The sequence below is a fragment of the Cimex lectularius genome, unplaced genomic scaffold (assembly GCF_000648675.2).
Source record: "Cimex lectularius strain Harlan isolate CLEC.00 unplaced genomic scaffold, Clec_2.1 scaffold14, whole genome shotgun sequence".
Classification (NCBI taxonomy): Eukaryota; Metazoa; Arthropoda; class Insecta; order Hemiptera; family Cimicidae; genus Cimex; species Cimex lectularius.
Window position 1 is genome coordinate 2377522 of NW_019392637.1, and position 22301 is coordinate 2399822.

The 22301-nt window shown below is 39.8% G+C and overlaps 2 protein-coding genes across 5 annotated transcripts in view; both read left to right on the forward strand.

Annotated features, from left to right (window-relative positions):
* The window catches only part of LOC106671899 (flocculation protein FLO11), a 60616-nt gene extending 41229 nt beyond the window's left edge, over positions 1 to 19387 (forward strand). For 2 of the 4 annotated variants that reach the window (XM_024227484.1, XM_014402871.2), the window contains 11 exons: positions 10316 to 10432; positions 11812 to 11933; positions 12150 to 12395; positions 12457 to 12602; positions 14465 to 14703; positions 14767 to 14915; positions 14976 to 15140; positions 16467 to 17198; positions 17267 to 17331; positions 18553 to 18617; positions 18678 to 19387. In XM_024227484.1, the coding sequence (XP_024083252.1) occupies positions 10316 to 10432; positions 11812 to 11933; positions 12150 to 12395; positions 12457 to 12602; positions 14465 to 14703; positions 14767 to 14915; positions 14976 to 15140; positions 16467 to 17198; positions 17267 to 17331; positions 18553 to 18617; positions 18678 to 19197 (2566 nt within the window). In that variant the 3' untranslated portion in view covers positions 19198 to 19387. Of the gene's footprint in view, positions 1 to 9564; positions 9687 to 10097; positions 10227 to 10315; positions 10433 to 11811; positions 11934 to 12149; positions 12396 to 12456; positions 12603 to 14464; positions 14704 to 14766; positions 14916 to 14975; positions 15141 to 16466; positions 17199 to 17266; positions 17332 to 18552; positions 18618 to 18677 lie in introns of those variants that run through there. The other 2 variants (XM_024227491.1, XM_024227490.1) reach the window with 2 other exon arrangements.
* A 504-nt stretch (positions 19388 to 19891) lies between these two features.
* Positions 19892 to 22119, forward strand: LOC106671904. The gene is made up of 7 exons (XM_014402876.2): positions 19892 to 20068; positions 20123 to 20183; positions 20829 to 20945; positions 21000 to 21067; positions 21123 to 21275; positions 21667 to 21750; positions 21813 to 22119. Exons 1-7 carry the CDS (start codon positions 20051 to 20053, stop codon positions 22050 to 22052), a joined length of 741 nt encoding a protein of 246 aa, XP_014258362.1. The 5' UTR covers positions 19892 to 20050; the 3' UTR covers positions 22053 to 22119.
* The last annotated feature ends 182 nt before the right edge of the window (positions 22120 to 22301 follow it).

Sequence of the window (22301 nt, forward strand, 5' to 3'; positions counted from 1 at the left end):
AGCTCAAAAGATTCTTTTTAAAAATGGAAATAACAAAGGACAGGAGCTTCTTCTCGACTTTGCTTTTCAGGAAAAGGAGCCCAGGTAAAAGAGCTGCTCAAAAGATACTTTTCAGTGAGAAATAACGAAAACGGCAGGATCTTTCATCGAATACCTCATGCAGTATCAGGAATCTAGTGGAAATAAGCTCCAAATATGCTGGTTTTCTAGGAAATAACAAAAAGGGCAGGAGCTTCTCTACTTCCTCATACGTAAAAGGAGTCCAGGTAAAAGAGCTGCTCAAAAGTTTCTTTTTAAAATGGAATACCAAAGGACTGAAGCTTCTTCTGGACTTCCTGACATTGTATCAGGGATCTAGTGAATAGAACCTCCAAATATGCTAGTCCTTTGGAAATAACAAAAGGCGTCAGTAGCTTTCGACTTCAGTTACACTGAAAAATAGCCCGTGTAAAACAGGAGCTCAAAAGATACTTTTCTAATGGGAAATAACGAAAATAGTATCAGTAAAAACAAGCTTAAACTTTTCTAATCGGAAATAAAAAGTGGTTAGGAGTTTATTCTCAACATCCTGATCAGTAGCAGGAGCCCCAACTAAAAATGGAGCTCGAGAGATACTTTTAAAATGGGAAATTATAAAAAGGGCAAGAGCTCTCCTCTACGTCCTGATACAGTATTAGAAGAACTACTGAAAAGGGCAATACAAATAAATAAGCGAATACAAATAAGCTTCAGCAACAAAGAAGAGAGGAGCTTTTTTCTATAGTCTGGGAGAGAATAAGTGGAGCTTAAAAGTTACTTTTCTGATGGGTTCTAATGGTGCAAAAGTACAGGATCTCTTATTGACATTTTTGATACTGCATGCTGCAAGTTCTAAGTATTTTTTACCTCCGGGTTTAAAACAAAATTGACAGAACTTTTCTCGACCTGAGGATCCTGAAGATGCTCTGCCTGATGATCTAAGAGCTCAGTTTGTTTTTAGTTTTCAAAAATGGCGAGAAGGGTAACGGGTTTAAATTTTGTCCGAAACCCAAACGGTTCTTTTCCTTTGTTTGCCAACTTGTTATTAACCTGGTTATACCTGTCCTAATGAAATTTGCATATCAGGACGTGTTTCACCTTTCTCGACGTCCAAGGCTGAATTTGTGATTTGCCGTCGGAACGTGTGTTTATCTTGGCTTGAGGATATTTTTCTTCTCTTTTTACCCGGCTTGATCCGGGCTAATTTTACAACCAAATACCATTACCAAGATGCGTGATGGGACGCGACGGGTCTTTTGTCCGGGCAGGGGGAGCTTAGAAAGCGTGCATAATTCAACGCGTGCTTCGATCTTCCACGGCCGGACGTCGGTTATTTTTTTGGCACAACCCATTTTTTTGTGTCCTCTTTACCCCCCGCTTTTTGTAAAATAGTCTTTTTCTTCAATCGGCCCGGACGGGATCGCGGTGCTTGGCGTCCCGCCGCGAAACACTTGCTCTCGTGACGGGATAACGGTAAGAAATGGGGACCATGCGAAAGGGGGGCAAGGTCACGACTCAACCCGAGCAAGGACCGTGAACCCGGACCGGTCCTGGACCAGAAAGGAATTCAGAGCCTCTTCCAGGACTCACAGAATGAGAAGCGTCTGAGGAAGTTTTAATTTGGACGTCAGAACAAGGAAAAACATCGCCATACCGTCTACAAATCATCGATAGATAGGATAAACAATGGTTCACAGCCGCTGTCGTGACAGAAAGCCAACATGAATTGTTTCTACCAGGAAGACCTGTACATCCACAATAAAAAGATTCATTCTATAAGGAAGAATGAGTCATGGAAATCCCCTTTGAAAGGCGTTTTCTAAGATTGGAAAAATATCAGGGACTTGGCATCTTGAAATTACTTACTTGTAGTTAGTTATAGGCCTTAAAATTCAGCGTATCGAAGCTCCTGTTACTTCCATTCTACGAGTCTACCCAGGCATTTAACTCCTCGGGTCTTGATCGCCCACCCTGCGTAATATATATATGCTTCCATTCGAATTCAGGATAGTTTTGGACAGCAGCTTTGATATGCCAAATTTGAAAAGAAGTATCAGGAACTATGAGTGGACGGAAGCTTGGGAATAATTGTTTTAATTTAAAGTATCAGGAACCCCAGGAAGAAGTAGGAGCTTGAATCAGGAAATCCGGCCTGGATAGAACAGGAGCTCCATTGATTGAAATTGAAACGAAGTTTCAGGAGCTAAGATTGGTCAAGACCTTTGATAGGCTGAATTTGAAAAGAAGTAACAGGAGCCAGGGTTGGACAAGAGCTTGAGAAGAATTGTTTCATTTTGGGAAATTAGCAGGAACCCCAGGAAGAAATATGAGCTTGAGTTAGGAAAATCGGGCCGGGGTTGGACAGACGGATTGAAATTGAAACGAAGTGTGAGGTGGTAGGATTGGTCAGCTTCGATAGGCAGAATTTTAAGGAAAATGACAGGAGGATAGGAAGGATTGGAGAGGAGCTTAAGGTAGGCTGAATTTGATAAGAAGTTACAGGACCTAAGAGAAGACAGGAGCTTTGATAGGCTGAATTTCAAACGAAATCTAAATTTAATTAATACTAGGATGTTAAAAAAGTACGTAGTTTGGTAAATCTAACACGTAGTCTTTGAACTTCTGACAAAATTGAGAGTGCAGCATCATGATGACTGAACGGAAGCTTGAGGACAGAATCGTTTCAGTTCGGCAAATTATCAGGAAACCCAGGAAAAAATATTATGAAAATTCAGCCTGGATTGGACAGGAGTTTCGACGATTAAAATTGAAATGAATTAGGTTATAGAATTGGTCAGGAGTTCGATAGGCACAATTTAAGGGACGTGACAGGAGCTTTGATATGCTGAACATGAAAAGAAGTACCGAGAACCATAATTGTACTGAAGCTCCGACAGGTTGAATTCAAAAGGAAGTATCAGGAGCTAGAATTGGACTAGAGCTTTGATAAGTTGAATTTGAAAGGAAGCAACAGGAGCTAGGATTGGACAGGAGCTTTGTTAGCCTAAAATTGAAAGGAAATATTAGAAGCTAGGATTGGACAAGAGCTTTGATAGGCTGAATTTGATAGGAATTAACAGGAGTGAAGATTGGACAAGAGCTTTGATAGACTGAATTTGATAGAAATTAACGGGAGTGAAGAATGGACAAGAGCTTTGATAGGCTAAATTTGATAGGAATTAACAGGAGTGAAGATTGGACAAGAGCTTTGATAGGCTGAATTTGATAGGAATTAACAGGAGTGAAGATAGGACAAGAGCTTTGATAGGCTGAATTTGATAGAATTAACAGGAGTGAAGAATGGACAAGAGCTTTGATAGGCTAAATTTGATAGGAATTAACAGGAGTGAAGGATTGGACAAGAGCTTTGATAGGCTGAATTTGATAGGAATTAACAGGAGAGAAGAATGGACAAGAGCTTTGATAGGCTGAATTTGATAGAAATTAACAGGAGTGAACATTGGACCAGAGCGTTGATAGACTGAATTTGATAGGAATTAACAGGAGTGAAGAATGGACAAGAGCTTTGATAGGCTGAATTTGATAGGAGTGAAGCATGGACAAGAGCTTTGATAGGCTGAATTTGATAGGAATTAACAGGAGTGAACATTGGACCAGAGCGTTGATAGGCTGAATTTGATAGAACTTAACAGGAGTGGAGAATGGACAAGAGCTTTGATAGACTGAATTTGATAGGAATTAATAGAAATTAAGATTGGACAAGAGCTTTGAAAGGCTGAATTTCAAACGAAATCTAAATTTAAGTAGTGGCAGGATGTTACAAAAGGGCATATTTTTGGTTCTAAATTAATCATGTGGTCTTTTAAGCTACTGACAAATTTGGAATTGCAGCATCAGTTTGGCAAAGTATCAGGAACCCCAGGAAAGAGTAGGAGTTAAAAATTTTGAGTGCATCGTTATCTTTTGGGATTTTAGGAGGCAGTTGAGTTCATATTTGAGTATTTTTTCATCAGTTGCTGAGACCCAAGTTGTGCGACGGTCACTTCGGTCCAGAGGGCAAAGTTGTTTCTCAGCGATAGGAGGGAAGCCCGGCGGGAGCCGGTTTGACTGCGTATCGGAATCTGTTCCCGTAACGGTTTTTTTTTATTTTCGGTGCACCTCCTGTCCGGGGCAAGGACGCTCCTAACGGCAACTCTCCGTTTTTCCGAGGGATACTCGCGGATCCATCCTCCCCACCTGGAAAGGACCTCATGGAGGGTCTAGTAAAAGCTCATTAAGCCGGTGAGAGAAAGCTACCTGCGGTCCGCCGGGCGAAGTGTCACAGGGCTCGACCGTTTCCGGGCCGGAGGCGGCAAGGAAGAGAGGGGAAAAACCGCAGGTTCAATACCCCTGAAAGGCGTACAAATCAAGCAGAAATTACCGTGAAAGCTGCCCGATGCACTGTTACATATAAACACGACGAAAAATTGGCCGAAATTTGTTCAGAATGAATAAAAACCGTACGCTTCATCGCTTGGATGCGGCCCGTCTCGCTTCTCGCCCTTGAAAACCGCCTTGGACATTCTTTATCGAATCGGACATGCTCGAGAGGCAATGTTTACACAGATCCTTGTTACACGCATCGCGATTAAAAAAAGAACACAACTCGCTTAATATATCGCTCGACCGTGTAAAGACCTGATGGGAGATAACAACAACAAAAATAACGCTGTTCGAATTACGTCCATGGCAGTTGTGTCGTCACAAAACTCCTCGAGTCTTCTTTCATTGTGATATTCAAGAGAATATTTTAATGTAGAACACCTGGAGCCTTCTGCCACCCTGATAACAAGCTCCTCCTTCAACCCGGTACTCACGTTTGTATTAAAACATAAGGTATCTAGAAAATTCCATATTGGAGCTCATAGAGACTTCTATCTTCCTGATATCTAAAATGATTTAGACCACTTGTGCTCCTATCTATTCTATCATGTTAATATCCAAGAAAATTTAGACCCCTTGAGTTCCTAGAGACTTGTAATATCCTTATATCTAAGAATATTTAGACCAGCTCCTAGAGACTTTTAGCATCTTAATATCTAAGAAGATTTGGACCACTTGTGCTCTTAGATGCTTTCATCATCCTAATATCGAAGAATATCTCTTGACAACCTCTTGAGCTCCTAGAGACTTTTATCATCCTGATATCTAAGAAGATGAGACAACTTGAGCTCTTAGAGGCTTCTGTCATCCTAATATCCAAGAAGATTTGGACCACTTGTGCTCTTAGAGGCTTTCATCATCCTAATATCGAAGAATATCTAGACATCTTGAGCTCCTAGAGACTTCTATCATTCTAATATCCGAGAAGATTTAGACCACTTGTGCTCTTAGATGTTTTTATCATCCTAATATCGAAAAATACTTCTTGACAACCTCTTGAGCTCCTAGAGACTTCTATCGTCTTCATTTCCATAAACATTTAGACCTTTTGAGCTCCTAGAGACTTCTATCATCCTGATATTTAAGAAAATGAGACCATTTGAGCTCTTAGAGGCTTCTGTCATCCTGATATTTTAGAAGATTTAGAACTAATGTGTTCCTAGAGCCGTCTAACATCCTGATAGCTAACTTTTTTATTCAGTCATCAGATATTTAGTAATTTCCACTTGGGAGTTCTTGGAGACTTCTCTTAATCTGATATCCATGAAGATCCAAACCTCTTGAGCTCTTAGAAGCTTCTGTGTTCCTAGAGCCTTCTAACATCCTGATAACGAACATTTGGCAGCTCCTGTCCTTTTAACAAAAGCTCTCTTTTGGACTTCAAGCATCCTGCTATTCAAGAGGATTTCAGAATATCCGAGCTCCTTAAGGTTTCTGTCACCCGAACACCAAGAACCTTTAAGCTGCTGATTTAGTAATTTCCACTTAGGAGTTCTTGGAGACTTCTTCTATCCTGATATCCATGAATATCCAAACCTCTTGAGCTCTTAGAGGCTTCTGTCATCCTGATATTTCCGAAGATTTAGAACTTATGCGTTCCTAGAGCCTTCTAACATCTTGATAGCTAACTTTTTGGAGCTGATTTTATTCAATCATCAGATATTTAGTAATTTCCACTTGGGAGTTTTTGGAGACTTCTCTTAACCTGATATCCATGAAGGTCCAAACCTCTTGAGCTCTTAGAAGCTTCTGTGTTCCTAGAGCCTTCTAACATCCTGATAGCGAACATTTTGCAGCTCCTGTCCTTTTAACAAAAGCTCTCTTTTGGAATTCAAGCATCCTTCTATTCAACTGGATTTCGGAATATACGAGCTCCTTAAGGTTTCTGTCACCCGAACACCAAGAACCTTTAAGCTGCTGATTTAGTAATTTCCACTTAGGAAGTTCTTGGAGACTTCTCCTATCCTGATATACATGAAGATCCAAACCTCTTGAGCTCTTAGAGGATTCTGTTATCCTGATATTTCGGAAGATTTAGAACTTTGTGTTACTAGAGCCTTCTAACATCCTGATACCCAACTTTTTTTTATTTTGGCAAAAGCTCGAATCTCTCTTGGACTTCAAGCATCTTGATATTTAGAAGAATTTTGTAAAAGTGAGGCCTCATGTAGTTAATTCCATCCTGATATGGAGATTCTCCAGCCTCCTACCATTGCATAAGCTCCTAGAGACTACTGTCATCCTGATAGTCAAGGATAAATTAGAAAATGTGAGCCCCTCGATATTTCTGTAATGCCGATATCAACTTCCTTCCGTCCAACTTATTAAAAAATAAGTTAATCTTATCTTTGGTTATATAGAAATTTTTAAAGTAGACAGATCGATGAAGCAATAAAAGCTGATTATAGAAAGAAAACAGAGTTTGTTGCATTCCGTATTTCTTTTGTTTATGACGGCATTAAAAAAAAATTAATAGTTCTCTTTAGCCTCCTTTCACCATCGGCTCGTCCTTCCTCGTCGGGAAAGGCGGCCGACACGGATCGCGCACTTTCACCGTAGAAGCGAGTGCTTGCGGACCCAAATCTTTTTCCATATTTCGTCCCCCGTTCTCGTCGGAAAGCCTGCATGTGTCATCTCCCGGCCGCAGGATGGGCCCTTAGACCGCGGAATCCGGACGTAGCGGGTACGGGCGGACCCACCGGGCCGTGACGTCCACGGAGGGCCGTGAAGATGTAAATTCACCGAGCATGTCCGTCATCTTCACGCCCGAACGTATAAAAATACACAGTGCAGGGGGGGGGAATAAAATAAATTAATCTTTAATATCCTTTCAATTGCCTCATTTTCTTCATTAATTAAACTCGTGACTTCGGAATTAAAAAATGAAAACAATTTTTATTTCTTTCTTCTAATTTTCTTTGCCAATCCCTCGGTCCAACAAACACGCCCTTGTTTGAAAGTGGAAATCGGCTTGATTATGCTTTACTTTCACGTGAACCAGGCCCATTTTAGACAAATAGAAGGGAAATTTCAAATCGAAAATCCTTTTACCAACGGAATGAGAGAGAGCGCAAGTTTTCAACTCTTGATATGCCAGGAATATCAGGATACCAGAAGTTTTAATGTGTCCTGAAAAACCAGAGTTCAAATATACAAAATGAAAATGAAGATGAAGAAATCACAGGAGCTTAAAAGAGCTGTAAGAAGAAGTTCCTAAGGAGCTCATGGAGCGATCAAATTCCAGTTGTCCCAAAGGCTTGCAGCTTTTTTAAGGTAACAAGAGGCTAAATAGGCTTTTATTAGGATGGCAGAACGTTCAAGGAGCTGACGATGACTAAAGCCTGGGAACCTCTTGATATCCGACGTTTCAATACAAACGTGAGTACCTGGTGGCTGGTGGCAGGAGGAGCTCGATATCAGGATGACAGAAGTCTCCGTGTGCTCACATATTACAAACTTCACTTCAATGTCGGGATAACAAAGGCCTCCAGGAGCTGTTACGTGGAAACATTGTGAAATCTGATGTTTCCCGTACAAAGGTGAGTACTTGGTGACAAGAGGAGCTTGATATCAGGATGACAGAAGTCTCCATGTACTCACATATTGCAAACTTCTCTTCAATATCAGGATAACAAACGCCTTCAGAAGCTTTTACGTAGAAATATTTTCATAACTGATGTTTCCCATACAAACGTGAGTACTTGGTGGCAAGAGGAGCTAGATATCAGGATGACAGAACGAGCTCACATTGAATGTCAGGTTGTTTAATTCCCCTAGGAGCTCCTATGAGGAAGTTTTTTGATATCTGAAGTTGCGATACAAATGTGAGTACTTCGTGGCATGAGGACCTAAATATCAGGATGACAGAACGTTCTAGGAGCTCACATTGAATGTCAGGTTGTTTGATACCACTAGGAGCTCCTACGAGGAAGTTTTTTGATATCTGAAGTTGCGATACAAATGTGAGTACTTGGTGGTATAAGGACTTAAATATCAGGATGACAGAACGTTCTAGGAGCTCACATTGAATGTCAGGTTGTTTAATTCCACTAGGAGCTCCTATGAAGAAGTTTCTTGATATCTGAAGTTGTGATACAAATAGAGTAATTGGCGGCATGAGGACCTAGATATCAGGATGACAGAACATTCTAGGAGCTCAATTTGAATATCAACTTGTTAAAAGCCGCTACGAGCTCCTACTAGGAAATTTCTTGATATCTGATGTTTCAATACAAACGTGAGTACTTGTTGGCAGGAGGCACTCAATATCAGGATGACAGAAGTCTCCAGTAGCTCGCCTATTACGAACTTCTTTCTTCTTATTTTCAATATCAGGATGGCAAAAGCGTCCAGGAGCTTTTTTCGTAGAAACTTTGATATCAGCTGTTTCGATACAAACGTGAGTACTTGGTGGCAGGAGGAGCTCGATACGATGACAGAAGTATCCAGGAGCTCACATATTGCACTATTCCTTTAAATATCAAGATGATAAAAGCCTCCAGGAGTCTTTATATGGAAAGATTTTGATATCATATGTTTCCATACAAAAGTGTTTACCTGATGGCAAGAGAGCTCGATATCAGGATGGCAGAACATTCTGGGAGCTCATTGAATATCAGGTTGTTTAATCCCACTAGGAGCTCCTACGAGGAAGTTTCTTGATGTCTGAAGTTTCGATACAAACGTGAGTACCTGGTGGCAGGAGGAGCTCGATATAAGGATGATAGAAACTTTCTAGGAGCTAGGATTTTAAAAACTCCTCGTTAATATAAGGACCCTCAAAGGATTTGCGCCTTTGAAAAGATGAGTATCGAAACGTCGAACGTTCAGATAAGGCCAAGGGCGTTGAGGATTGAACCGTCCCCATTCGAAACACCTGCGGCCTGTTTGTTCGAACCGCGTGTCAATATTTGCAGTAGTTAATGCGTAAAATTTTAGGCAACTTTTTGAGGAAAGAATCAAGTCAAGCGTCCGTTCGAAGCTCCGTAGTACAAATTCGCGCTCCTGAGCCCATTTATCGTCTTTTTTACATAATTATAAAACTGATTATTAATAAATAGAATGGATTTTATAAACATGCTAGATACGCCTTCGGATTTGTATACAAATCTTGAGGTCTGCTGTTTGACGGGGATTAGACCGAGATGGCATTTTGATAATAGGTTTGTTCCATTTTTGTTTTGTTTTTAAACGAGTTACAGTCGGATTGACTATCAATTGATCAATTTTTGACTTAGAAAAAGACCTGCGCTAATAAACAGCAGTTTTTTATGCATCTAACTACGGTAAGTAGAAGAATGTTCAAAATTTCCTTGTTTTTCTGTTTTTTTCCCTTTTATTTGACAAAAATTAAAAAGCAATTAAAATAGAGGGAAAAGAGGAATAAAAATAAAACGACCTCGACTGAAGAACAATACGCAATAAAAGTGGAAATCTATTTTGCCCATTTTGGTCTCGTCCGGTATAGAGAGAGAGGGGGGGAGGTTGTTTACTCCATTTGCGTACGGCAAATTGTTAAAAATCCTTCGAAAAAGATAAGAAAAAAATAATAATTTCTTCCAATTTTGAACGTTTCGGGTTTGTTCTGTGCCTGTGCTTGTCCGAAAGGAGGGACTTAGATCAAGTCCTTGTTGAATTTTCTTATCTGATGCTTTCTAGTTTTATTATTTTCTTATTGTGGAGGGGCCTTATCGCGATTTTTCACCTGACGTCTCTTATCTCCAGCACGAATTGTCAAACAGACACGCAGTAAAGATAATTACATTCAGGACAGTCAGTTTACGTCCTAATCGAGCTATGATCGCCTGGCTCAGGAAATGGCTGAGGTGTGAGAGGTTTCGTAACAGAAGTCTTCTTTTATTATTCAAATTTTTGGGGGAAAAAAAAACTTAAACGAGCTATTTTCATTTTTCAGGATGAGCCCACCGCACCTGGTGACAGAGGACACGCCGCCTGACATGCTAGCAGGAAACATGGACCTTCGACTCGTCCTTCCGAACGGAAGCAGGGTTAAGATGAGCGTGGACAGGAGGTAAGGATGGATTAAGAGTTTTTTTTGTTAAGAAAAAGCGGAACGTCGCGGACCCTAGATCATTGCGCAACCATTAAGGCGTCATCATTATGTCATTAGAGTCTTTTCCGACAGTGGTTTATCCCGTTCGCGCCATGTCTGACAAATTGAAAAAGAAGCGAGACTGATCGGACTGGCGGGATAGGCACGGGAGTACAAACCCGATGACCTAGGGGTCACGGTTTAACAATAACCGGCCGCCCATCTTTCTCCTATTTATATACTTTTGGACATTTAATCACGGTTGATAAGAAGCGAAACAAACCGGACCCTTGATCATCACCGTACTAGTCCTGTACTACCCAAAACATCCCAGCAATAAGAGCTCAAGTGTTTCAATAATGAAGGCAAATGTCGTTAAATGTTTTGTGTGTGTTTATGTATGTTATTAAGAGTTGGGGAAAAAAACGAAATTTTACGAAACAAAGGTTTTTAATCAGTTTAATATCATAGGACCTGATGCCCTACCGCAAACTAGGTACGGTTTGGTTGCAACTGATTGTCCAGCGTTTCACCTATTTTGGACTTGTAACCCTTTGGTCATGTGTGAAAAGAAGCGAAACTAACCGGACCCATGGTCATCGCTGCCGAAGTGGTACTGGCAAAAATGACCTCGGTTACTTTCTTTTATTGGTCAGCTATGTCAATAACGAAGAGACAATCCTTCCAATTTTTGGACAATTTGTTCTTTATGCATTTTATACCATTAATTTTAGAAAACAAGCGAGACTTAACGGACTGGAAGGTTTTAATCCGTTGAATAACATGGGACCTGATGACCTACTGCGATCTTGGTTTACTACTGGTACTGGTACCTAGATTGATTATCTAGGGTTCTTCTTATTTTGGTCTTGTATCACTTTAGTCTTTAGTGAAAAGAAGCGAAACTAAACGAACTCATTATAGTTTCTGGCTCACGAATACAGGGTGGAATATCTTTGACGCCTCTAGTTCAGTCGTTTCTCCGCGCTTTATTTTCGGCTCTCCGTCTTTGTTTTATCCAGCGATGATCCTTTTGTGAAACGCCGTGGGATAGGCCCCAAACCCCCTGGGAAAGGATCCCATTAGACTGCCGTTTTCCCAGGGCGTGTTCCGTAATCGAAAAACCGATGAAATCACCCCGGTGATATCACCCGTCCACGCCCACCGCGGGTCATCGCAGGCCGGTGAGAGGAAAAAGAAAATCCGGCGATGCCACGCGGGCCCCCACTCAATTAAGGCAAACCTAATGAGATTTTCCCCTTTCGGGGTGTAACCGAAAATTGACTTTCTCCTCAGCTATCAAGGTCCGCGAATTCATATAAAATTTATAATGCTTCTTTATTTTATTTTTTTTACAGGACCCCTATGATGGACCTCCTGGTGCACCTGACCACCACGTACAAGATCTCGCCTGCAGGTCATATCCTCCAGCCCTACGGTGAGACAGGTCTTCTTCCCTATAAGCCGAGTACGCCTATCGGTGAGTACCTTCTGTATAATAATACAAAAATTATTGTTTAAGAAACGAAGAACCTTCGGACCTTGTTTTTTTGTTTTTTTCAATTAACATACATTAGAATTCAAGGCGTGTGATTCTCAAGTCATCGATGCCAATCCTCCTTGAATAATAAACTTCCGAATGGTTCTTCTCTGTAAAAACCATTAGGTATACCAAATTTTAATTTTTTTTGTCAAGGCGCTCTGGACACATGGACAGTACACATCGTTCCGAAGAACCAGGCTGTTCAGAACCCGGCAAACAAGATCTCACTCAAGCAGGTGACACAGCCGTTCGAACAGACGTACAGGTTCCAAGTGAACCTCCCCAGGAACCAACTGTACGTGACCAGGGTCTCGGGCCGTACGACCATGTCCGAGATACTGAAACAGGCGTGCAGGGAGAAGGAGCTCGATCCGGGCAAGTACACGCTGAAGCATCCAAGTAAGTCCTTCTTTGAGGTGAAACAAACCGATCAAAAACTTTTTTAAAATTTTTTTTTTAGAACAGCTCGACGGGCCAGCCCTCTACGATGACCTTTCGGTCGCAGAGTACGGACACAACCAGGTATCCATGGTGTCGTCCAGGTCTGTCCCGAGCGCCATATCCACCGAGGACATACTTGCAATGAAGAACTACAATTCGAAATCTGTAAGTTGGAGCAAACTTCAAATCTTGGAAAGCATAAAAATAGCACAAAAAGCATAACTTCAACATAACCTAGACGATTCTAACCTCCCTGTTTTTTCTTTAGTATTTTATTGTTTCTATTGTTTATTATCATTGGATAATTGCCAAATTTGAAAGCGTTAATTGTTTATTATAAAAGAAAAATGAAATATTCTTTAAATTCAGCTTGAAAAGGCGGAAATTTTGACTTTTCTAAAACATAACCTAATCAATTTTAACTTTTTTTTTAATAAATAGATTTTGTCGTTATTATGGTTTATAACTGTTCGTTTATTTTCAACTTCGACGACTTTCATTGTAAACCATAAAAAAGAAAATAATATTGTTAACATTTTGTCCTGAAAAAGCTAAAATCTTGCTTTTTGTCAACATAACCTAGACGATTCTAGCCTTTTATTCCTTTTTTTCACAATTTTATAGTTTATTACTCTTCATTTATTGTCTTCTTTGCCGACGTAATGTAAACGGGAAAAGACGAAAATGAATTTTGTTAAAATTGTCTTGAAAAGGCTAAAATATCGCCTTTGTCAAAATAACCCAGCCGATTCTAACAATTTCTGCCTTTTCTTCAAAATTTTATAATTTTTATGGTTTATTATTGATCGTTTATTGTCAACTTCTACGACTTGCATTGTTAATTATAAATGAATATTCTTAACATTTTGTCTTGAAAATGGGAATATCTCGCTTTTTGTCAACATAACCTAGTTGATTCTAATCTGTCTTGCGTTGTCTTCAGAATTTAATAGTTTTATGTTTTATTATTGTCGGTTTATTGCCAAATTAGAGTACTCACATTTTAAATTATAAAAAGATAAAGATAATTGTTAAAATTCTGTCTTGAAAAGGCTAAAATCTCTCTATTTTTTTACAATATAACCTAGCAGATTCTAACTAATTTCGCCTTTTCCTCAGAGTTTTATAGTTTATTATTGTCTATTTATTATCATTCTTTGATGACCTTCAATTGGAAATTATTAAAAGGGAAAGGAAATTATTAAATTGTTAAAATGCTGCCTTGAAATGGCTAAAATCTCGTATTTTGTTAACATTACCTAGTCGATTGTAATCTGTCTTGTGTTGTCTTCAGAATTTAATAGTTTTTATGGTTTATTGTCGAATTTGGCGAGTTCCAATTGTAAATTATAAAAAAGGAATGGTTAATTGTTAACATTCTGTCTTGACAAGGTTAAAATCTTACTTTTTTGTCAATATAGCTTAGCTGATTCTAACCGGTTTTGCCTTTTGCTTAGGGTTTTTTAGTTGTTATAATTGTCGGTTTGTTGTCGAATTTGACGAGTTTCAATGTGATGATAGAAAATGATAGAAAGAGAGAGGAATATTGTTAAGATTCTCTTTTCAAAAAGCTCTATATCGCTTTTTGTCAGCATAACGCATAACCCAGTCGTTTCTAGCCTGTTTACCTTTTCTTCTTGGCTTTATAGTTTTTATAGTTTATTATTGCCGGTTTATTGTCAAATTTGACGACTTTCTTTGTGAACTATAAAACGGGAAGGGATGATTTTTAAATTTTGACTTGAAAAGGTTAAAAACCTCGTTTTTGTCAGCACAACTTAGTCGATTCTAACCTGGTTCGTCTTTCCTTCGGGTTTTTATAGTTTCCGTTGTAAGCGATCAAATTGGAAAGGGTTATTGTTAAATGCTGTTTTGGAATGTCTAAAATCTCTCTTTTTGCCAACATAACCTAGTCAATTCCAACTTGTTTTGCCTTTTCTTCAAGATTTTATAGTTTATTTGTACAAAATTATTTTTTCTTGTGCTTTGAGCTTATTGTAATGTTTATTTTGAATTGTTTATCATAGAGTGAAAGCAGTTCGAGAAGCCTAAGCCCCGACAGCTCCATCTCTCCTCGTAACCCCGTCCAACCTTCTAGACCGGTCAGGAAACGGAGGCCAGCCCCCAAGCCTCCGGTCCAGCCCAAAAAGGGAGAGGAGGATCCTAAGAAGACCACCACTGTTATATGCCATTCTCGCACGTCCTCCGACAGCTCCGGCTACCATGAGGCCTCAGTTCTGAGCGAAGGGCCCGAATCCAACCACAGGTCGGTGTACAAATCATATCGCCTTTTTCCCTCTACTTTTTATTATTTTTTGTCATTTTTTAGCAGTCTGCCCGATTCCCTGCCGAGGCGGAGCAAACTGCCGAGTGAAAAGCCGATGAACAAGCTTTCACGTAGTCTTTCAAACCTGCACCACGCTTCAACGTCCCAGGCGGGGATGAAGCCCGCGCAGAGCACCTCCTCCCTCGCACCTAGTAAGTTTCACCGCCTTCAATTTCAATTCTAAACCGTCTAAACTATTATTCATCTGTCAGGTCGAAAGAAAAAACCAGCACCTCCGCCCCCCGTGGCAATAGTCGAGGAAAAGGAAGAACCTTCCACGCCTAGGACAGTCCGGACCCTGCCGCCAGGCGCACGACTCGCCGTACCCGAACCCACGCTTTGTAGTGACACAGCGGAACAAGTAGAACCCAACACAGGTACGCATCCTGTAGAAGCCAAATCCAAGCCAAAATTCAAAGAACTGCTTGATTTTTACGAAAGCCCTGTAAAACCTCAAAATCCGATGACTACTGTAACCTCAAATATAAAGGTGAACCGATCCCAAGATGAAATCAATTCAAACAACATAGATAAACCATTAATTCATCAAGCCAACACAGAACAACCTACAACATCACGCGAATTACCCACATCAACACAGTGCAATGATAATTCAGTTTCGGAACAGCCCACCAAAGAAAATACACAAAAGTTCAAAACGGAAATTTCGGATTATTGCACGTGCCTATCGCCCGACCCTGTATACGTATACAGGGTACCCGTACAAAACTTTCTGGTTACTAGGAGGGAGCACGAACAGGCCTGGAAGAACATGGAGATTTTTTTGTCCAGCCAAGACGGCGAACTGGTCTAAAACGAATAGTTTTTTTATCAAAGTAAAAAAAATTCTATATATTATAACCTAGTCGATCTATGGGAAATTATTTTCCTGAAATTTAAGTGTTTTCACAGACATAACTTAGTCAATATTAGTGGTTTCAAGTTTTTATCAATAATTTTTCTGTTTTCTTGATTATTCTTCTTTCAAACAATTAAAACATTTATACATTTTAACCCCCAGGAAAGTTAAAGTTTGTACGATTCTGGCTTACTGTAAATAATTAAAGCTTGTTTTTCTAGCATATCCTGGTCAAATCTACTGGTTACACGTTCTACCCTAAATTAAATGTTCGTTCTATTAAACATTTTTGATCCAAACAGCTAAATTTATTTATTTTCTTTATGAGAACTGTCTAAAATTGGGAAACTTTTGATAAAATAATTATTCAGGTTTTTTTACAAACATAACCTAGTCGATCTTGGTGTTGCAAGTTATATTATCGATAATTTATCCGTTTTCTAAAATATTCTTCTTTCAAACAATTACATTCAAACATTTTACCCTTAAAAGAAAGCTCAATTTTGTATTATACTGGCTTAAATTGAATGTCAATGCTTGTTTTGTTAATATAACCTAGTCAAACCTGGTGGTCACCTGTTCTACCGATGGTATTTAGTTGTTTCGTTGTATGTTTCTTGCCTGGAAGTTAGATCCTGTGTAGTCCTGGCTTTCATAATAGAAAAAATATGTAAAATTTTAAAACCTATTATCCAAACCGATGGTACGAGGGTTCGAGGTTGGGTCTTGGAGTTGTTGGCGACAGGTAAAGTTCGAACCTTTGTAGTAGTATTGTAAAATGTTTGTTCTGTTTTTGTTTGTGTAAGTATTGTTTAACTAAATTATTTTGTGTTCTTTTTCGTAGAGGGCCTGAGGTCCGACCCGACGTCCGTGTACATCGATCCTTACTCCTCGGATAAGAGGGCCGAGTCGAAACCCTGCTCGTTGAGCGACCTCGAGGCGGACAGAATCGAAGAGGAGATCGAACGCATGTTTGAACAGGCGACGAGGGAGCACGTGAGCCTCGAGTCAGGGGTCGACATCGCCGAATCGCCAGAACTCGCCAACAACATTCCGACCCCCGAGACACCCCAGAACGAGGACCCTTTCAACTGGGAGTACAAACTGCCAGCACCGCCGACATTCAGGGATGAGACCTCTTCACCGACAGTCACGGAATACTCGACCATGACGGTCGGGATCAAAGAGGTTTTCTATAAGACGAACGAAGAACCTGTAGTCGCCGAGAGTGTACGTCCACCACCTCCTCCAGTCTCATCGGTGACGAAGGAGAGGCAGGCAGTCGTCGCCGAGCTCACCCACGTCCTCCAGAGCAAACAGCCCATCCAGGAGAACAGGGTCGGCTTCAAGATCACGGCGTACAAGACCGACCAGAAATCACCCAAGAAGTTCGAAACGAACATAGCGAGGAGGAGCTCGTTCGCTGAACAGGCGAGGCACTGCTCACCGGTGAAACGGTCCGCGTCCCAAGCCGGCAATCTCGCCAGAACGAGGTTCAGCGCTAGCAACACGAATCTAGTCGAAACCCAGGAAGAGCCGAGCCTCCGGAAGACGAGCAGCGAGCTCAGCGTTGCCGGTAAGCCCCCATCATCATCACAGTCATTCGGCAAAATCCAAGCAAAACATGATTTGTTTTTTCTGTAGTAGATTTGGCAGAAAATGATAGCAGGACCCTTGACTGTGAGGAAACTGGGCTGCAATCCTTACAGGTAAAGATTCAAACAGTAAAAAAAGGTTGATCATTAGTCAAAGAAACTGGTCATAAATCATAAAGTAGTGTTCAAAGAATGGAAGGAAATTTCTGAAAATCAAGACATTACTTTTTTCAGGTTAGGTTATATCCTATTATTTTACAGTTCGGTTATTCATACCCAAAATTTTTATTCTGATTGATCATTAATCATAAAGCAGTATTCGTACAATCGAAGGAAATTGTTTAAAATCAGGATATTACATTGTTCAAGTTAGGTTATTTGTTCTATTGTTTTACAGTTCGGCTATTCATACCCATCAAAGAAACTGATCATATAATCATTAATCGTAAAGTAGTATTCGTAGATCGTTCGTAGGTTCATTATTTGAAGAAGCTGATATATGATCATTGATCATAATGTAGTATTCATAGAATCAAACGAAATTTATGAATATCCAGTTATTTCAATGTACAGGTTAGGTTAAATTCTACCTGTTTAACAGTTTCGGTATTCACCCAAAAAAATTTATTATGATTTATTATTAGTCAAAGAAACTGATCACATGACCGTTGATCATAAAGTAGCATTCATAGAATCAAAAGAAATTTCTTAAAATCCAGTTATTTCATTATACAGGTTAAGTTCTCTCCAAGCAGTCTGATAGTTCACTTAATTTATAACCAAAATCTTTATTGTGATTAATAATTAGTCAAAGAAACTATTCATGTGATCATTGATCACTAAGAATTATTCAAAGCATCGAAGAAAATTTCGTAAAATCCAGACATTACTTTGTTCAGGTTAGGTTATGTCCTATTATTTTACAGTTCGGTTTTTAATACCCCAAATCTTTATTCTGATTGATCATTAGACAAAGAAACTGATCATATGATCATTAATTATAAAGCAGTATTCGTAGAATCAAAGATTGCTTAAAAACCAAACATTACATTGTACAGGTTAGGGTTGTGTCCTAATTAGTCTGACAGTTAACTTAATTCATACAAAAAAATATTATTATTCATTAGTCATAGAAACTGATCATATGATCATTGATCTTTGGGCACGGTTCCCGCAGTCTGTAAAAGATTCAAAAAGTTCGTTTGCTTGTTCATCTTTGCGGTTTTGAGGTTACGCGAACCCGCGTGTTGTTAGGAGGTTATAATGGGCTCGATTTAAGCCCACTTCGACCGTTATATGCAAAACTTCGGCACTTAACGAAATTTCCTTTTCCAGGTTTTAAGGAGTATATTGCCGCAGCTGAGCCAGTCACAGGGAGCTATGAACACCGTCGGAGAAAAGTAATTTTGTATTGTAATGTGTTTGTGTTTTTTTATTTTTTATTTTTTTTATTTTTTAAGGTCGAACGGGAGGAACGTGTACCAGAGGCCAAAGGTGAACCTTTCGCTTTCCACGTGGGGCGAGCGTCCTAAACGCCAAGTGAGCATCAAGTCAGACAAGGACTACGTTTTCGGCGCCAAGCAGCCCGTCAAGTCCGACCAGCAGGCCAAACCCCCATGCAAAGTCCCCAAGCCGGTCCAGTGCAGCCAGAGCTTCAAAGGTCCGAGGACGATCGCATACAAGACCCTCGACACCGGGAACACAAAACCTCTCAAACAGATACTAGAGAGGGACCCGAGGCCGCCCGTCGTTCGATCAGTCGAACTGAAGAAACCCTACAAAATGGAGAACCAGAGGCCGTCCTCATCGTACCTTTTCGGGTGCCAGCCGACCAAGAGGTACACATCGGTCGTCGACCTGAACCCGGCTTCGTACCACAAGCGGATCCCGGAAACCGTCAACGACCCAAGGGAGGAGCTGCTTCGGTCCATAAGGGGGTTCGGTGGACGCAACAACCTCAGGAAAGTCTCCGCACGCTAGACCCCTCAAACACCTGCACATCCAAAACAAACAAAACGAAAAAACTCGATCCAATTTTTGTCCAAAACCAACAACCAAAATTGACAGTTTTTTGTTTTTTTGATCTTCCTTTCTTCCTAAAAAGTTCCTCTTTTCCAACCTGACTCCTCGTCCCCCACTAGTCTCGACGGACTATAAAAACAACGAAAAATCATCTAATCAAATTAAAACAAAAATATATATTATTTAAATAATTTAGTCAATGTTTATATATAAATTTTAAAAAAGACAACCAAAAAAAAATAGATTTTTTTTTTGGTGGAAAAAACTGTTTGTTTTCATTGTAAAACAGCTCAATCTCTAGCCAAATTTGTACATAAATATAATTTTAAACAAAAGTAAACATTAGTCAATATTTCTGGGTTAATTTGGGTTAAAAGAACAATTAATAATATATTTAAAAAACAAAATAAATAACTAAACAATGTGTATAGTACGATCATATATTTATTTTATATATTGTAAAAAAATTTGTAAAACAGCATTATAGATTGAATTATTATGTATCATTAAAAAATATATTGAAAAAAAATTTTGCCTATTTCTTAAATAAATTTTTGGAAGTTGTACAGTTTCCTCCTAAAGACGACTTTTTAAAAATTGGCGCGAAATCGAGACAAGAGAGAAAGAAAACCTTCCCGCAACAAATGTTTTTTCAACCCCCCCCCCACCTACAAGGTTTTAAATAAAAATAAAAAATTTATTACACACCATTTATCTAAAAAAACATTAAAAAAAGACAAACTTCAAACATAAGTCTAAATTACGAGTGTCCTACAACAGAGAAAAACCAGCGACGCCTTTGGACCCAAGGATGCACGACGAAAGCATGGTAAGTTTAGCGCCATTTTTCAAAAAAAGATCTTGATGATTTTTTTTAAACCAGATGAACCAGGGGGAAATGACCCAGAAGAACAAGACCGGAGTCGTCACCAACATTTTCACAGGTGAAAAAAAGAAGAAAAAACGCAAACACAAGTCCGCTTGGTCTCGCTGTGTCTTGAAATGTGCCCAATGGAGCTTTATAAGTGCGCGTAATAGGCAGTTTATGAAAAAAAACATTTAGCGCATGAAATAGTCTGCTGGAGAATTAGATCAAGGGAACGAACGGTTCTATCATCAATCGGGTAAGAAATGACCTGTTCGTTGAATATTTTCTTGAACGAGTTGAAAAGGGTTATCTGTCTTGTCGTGAATCTGGTAAGAAGTCATCCAAATTTGATGTCAGCAGTTTGGTCATTGGGTATTTGGTGAACAGAACGAAATGAGCGATCAGTCGTCTAGTCATTGGGTATTTAGTGAGCCGGATCAAAATAACGATCACTATATAGTCGTTGGGTATTTGCTGAACAAGACCCAATGAACGATCAGACAACTAGTCATTGGGTATTTGGTAAGCCGGATCAAACAAAACCGATCAGTCGTCTAGTCAATGGGTATTTGCTTCACGGGTTCAAAGGAATGAACGATTCAACCAATTTTCAACAGAATCATAGCTAAATCGGCACATTTCACACAAAGCGAAACTCAGCGGGCCAATTACGATTTTGTACCAAAACAACAATAATTTTGTCCCCATATTCAACCACTAGGAAATGAGTCCGACGCTGACCTCATATCGGATATCAGCCCGTCAGATGGTGAGCACCTTCAGCACAACGATCACCATTTGGATAGGATGCACGACCATTCGGACAACCAAGAAAACGGTATTTTTTTCTAATTTTTTTCCCCTGAAGGTTCGTTAATCGATGATTTGTAAGAGGTGACACACGGGTACGACATGCCCGTTAGGGAGGAGGACGACAGGAGAGTCGACGCTTCCGAAGAGGTGCGATGTACCAGGACTGTACCGTGTACTGGTGTATATTTATATTTTTTTATAGGAGTACGACACGTACTTTTGCGGTTCGCCCTCCACATCGATCATAACCAATGAAGACGAAAAGGCGGCCGAGGCGAATACGGACATCGGGTCGGAGGACGAGCGCGAATCCTTCCACATGCGCTATTCTGACATATTTGAAAACTGGCAATACGTGAGTCAAATTAGAAATGATTGCTGCTGATTTTTTTTTCTCGTACGAGGGGTCTGATTTTCTCCAAGCTATTGTTTTAATGATGATAAATTGTATTTTTTACAATCTTTCATCATCATCGATATATGAAAAGTTTGAAACCTGACTTTCGGGTAGGGATATTCGTAGCGTTTTTTTTTTCTTTTCTCCAAGCTGTTGATGTAAAGAATGAAAAATGTAGATTTTTCATAATCTTCCTAATTGTTTGTCATTGTAGTTGTTTTTTAATGAAAAAAAAAACAAACTTTTTTAAAAAGTAAAGGGAAAAGGGCATTGATGTTTGGTTTTACCACATGTTTCGTTGGATTTTGTTGGATGAAAGATTGGTCAATTTGTATACTGACTTTTTCAGAGCGAAGACGAACGGAATTGGCTCAGGTACAAGGTCGAGATGCTCAACAGGAACCAGTGCGTAGTCTTCTGCATCCTCGGCCATGTAAGCATTCTCCGATTGGGGTTCGAAGGTGAAATTTTTTAATTTTGTTTTTCTAATGTCAGATCATGATGACACGCGAGGAAATGCAGGGCATAAGGCACGCTGCCCCCAACCCGGACGACGCTCGACAGGCCCTCCTCACCCTCTGCATCGGCTCCCAGTGGGACGTCCGGAACCTGGCCATACTCATGGCGTTCCAGGACAAGGTGAGCGTCGTGGAGAAATACGTCTCGACCCTGCTCATCGTCAACCCTTACAAGGCGCGCAGCCTCATCAGATACATGCTCATGAAAATGTTGTAAATAAAAAAAAAAATAATAAAAATAATAATAAAAAAAAACAAGGGAAAAATAAAGATAAAACAAAGATAATGTCAATAAATATTTATAAAGTCAAACAAAACGCTTAAGTACCGGAGGAAACCGATAGGTTTAACATTCGGGAAAAACCGAAAACAGGCGGAGCCAAATTCCTTTCGAACTATCCATAAAAAGGTCCTCCTGTTCTCGCTTTAAAACCAAACTCATAAACAGTAAGTTATATGTATATTT

Bases quoted from the DNA above. Each gene is read 5' to 3' on its own strand.
- LOC106671904 (XM_014402876.2), top strand. The intron at 21,068-21,122 runs GTGCGATGTACC...ATTTTTTTATAG, and splicing joins GAGTCGACGCTTCCGAAGAG to GAGTACGACACGTACTTTTG. The intron at 21,751-21,812 runs GTAAGCATTCTC...TTCTAATGTCAG, and splicing joins TCTTCTGCATCCTCGGCCAT to ATCATGATGACACGCGAGGA.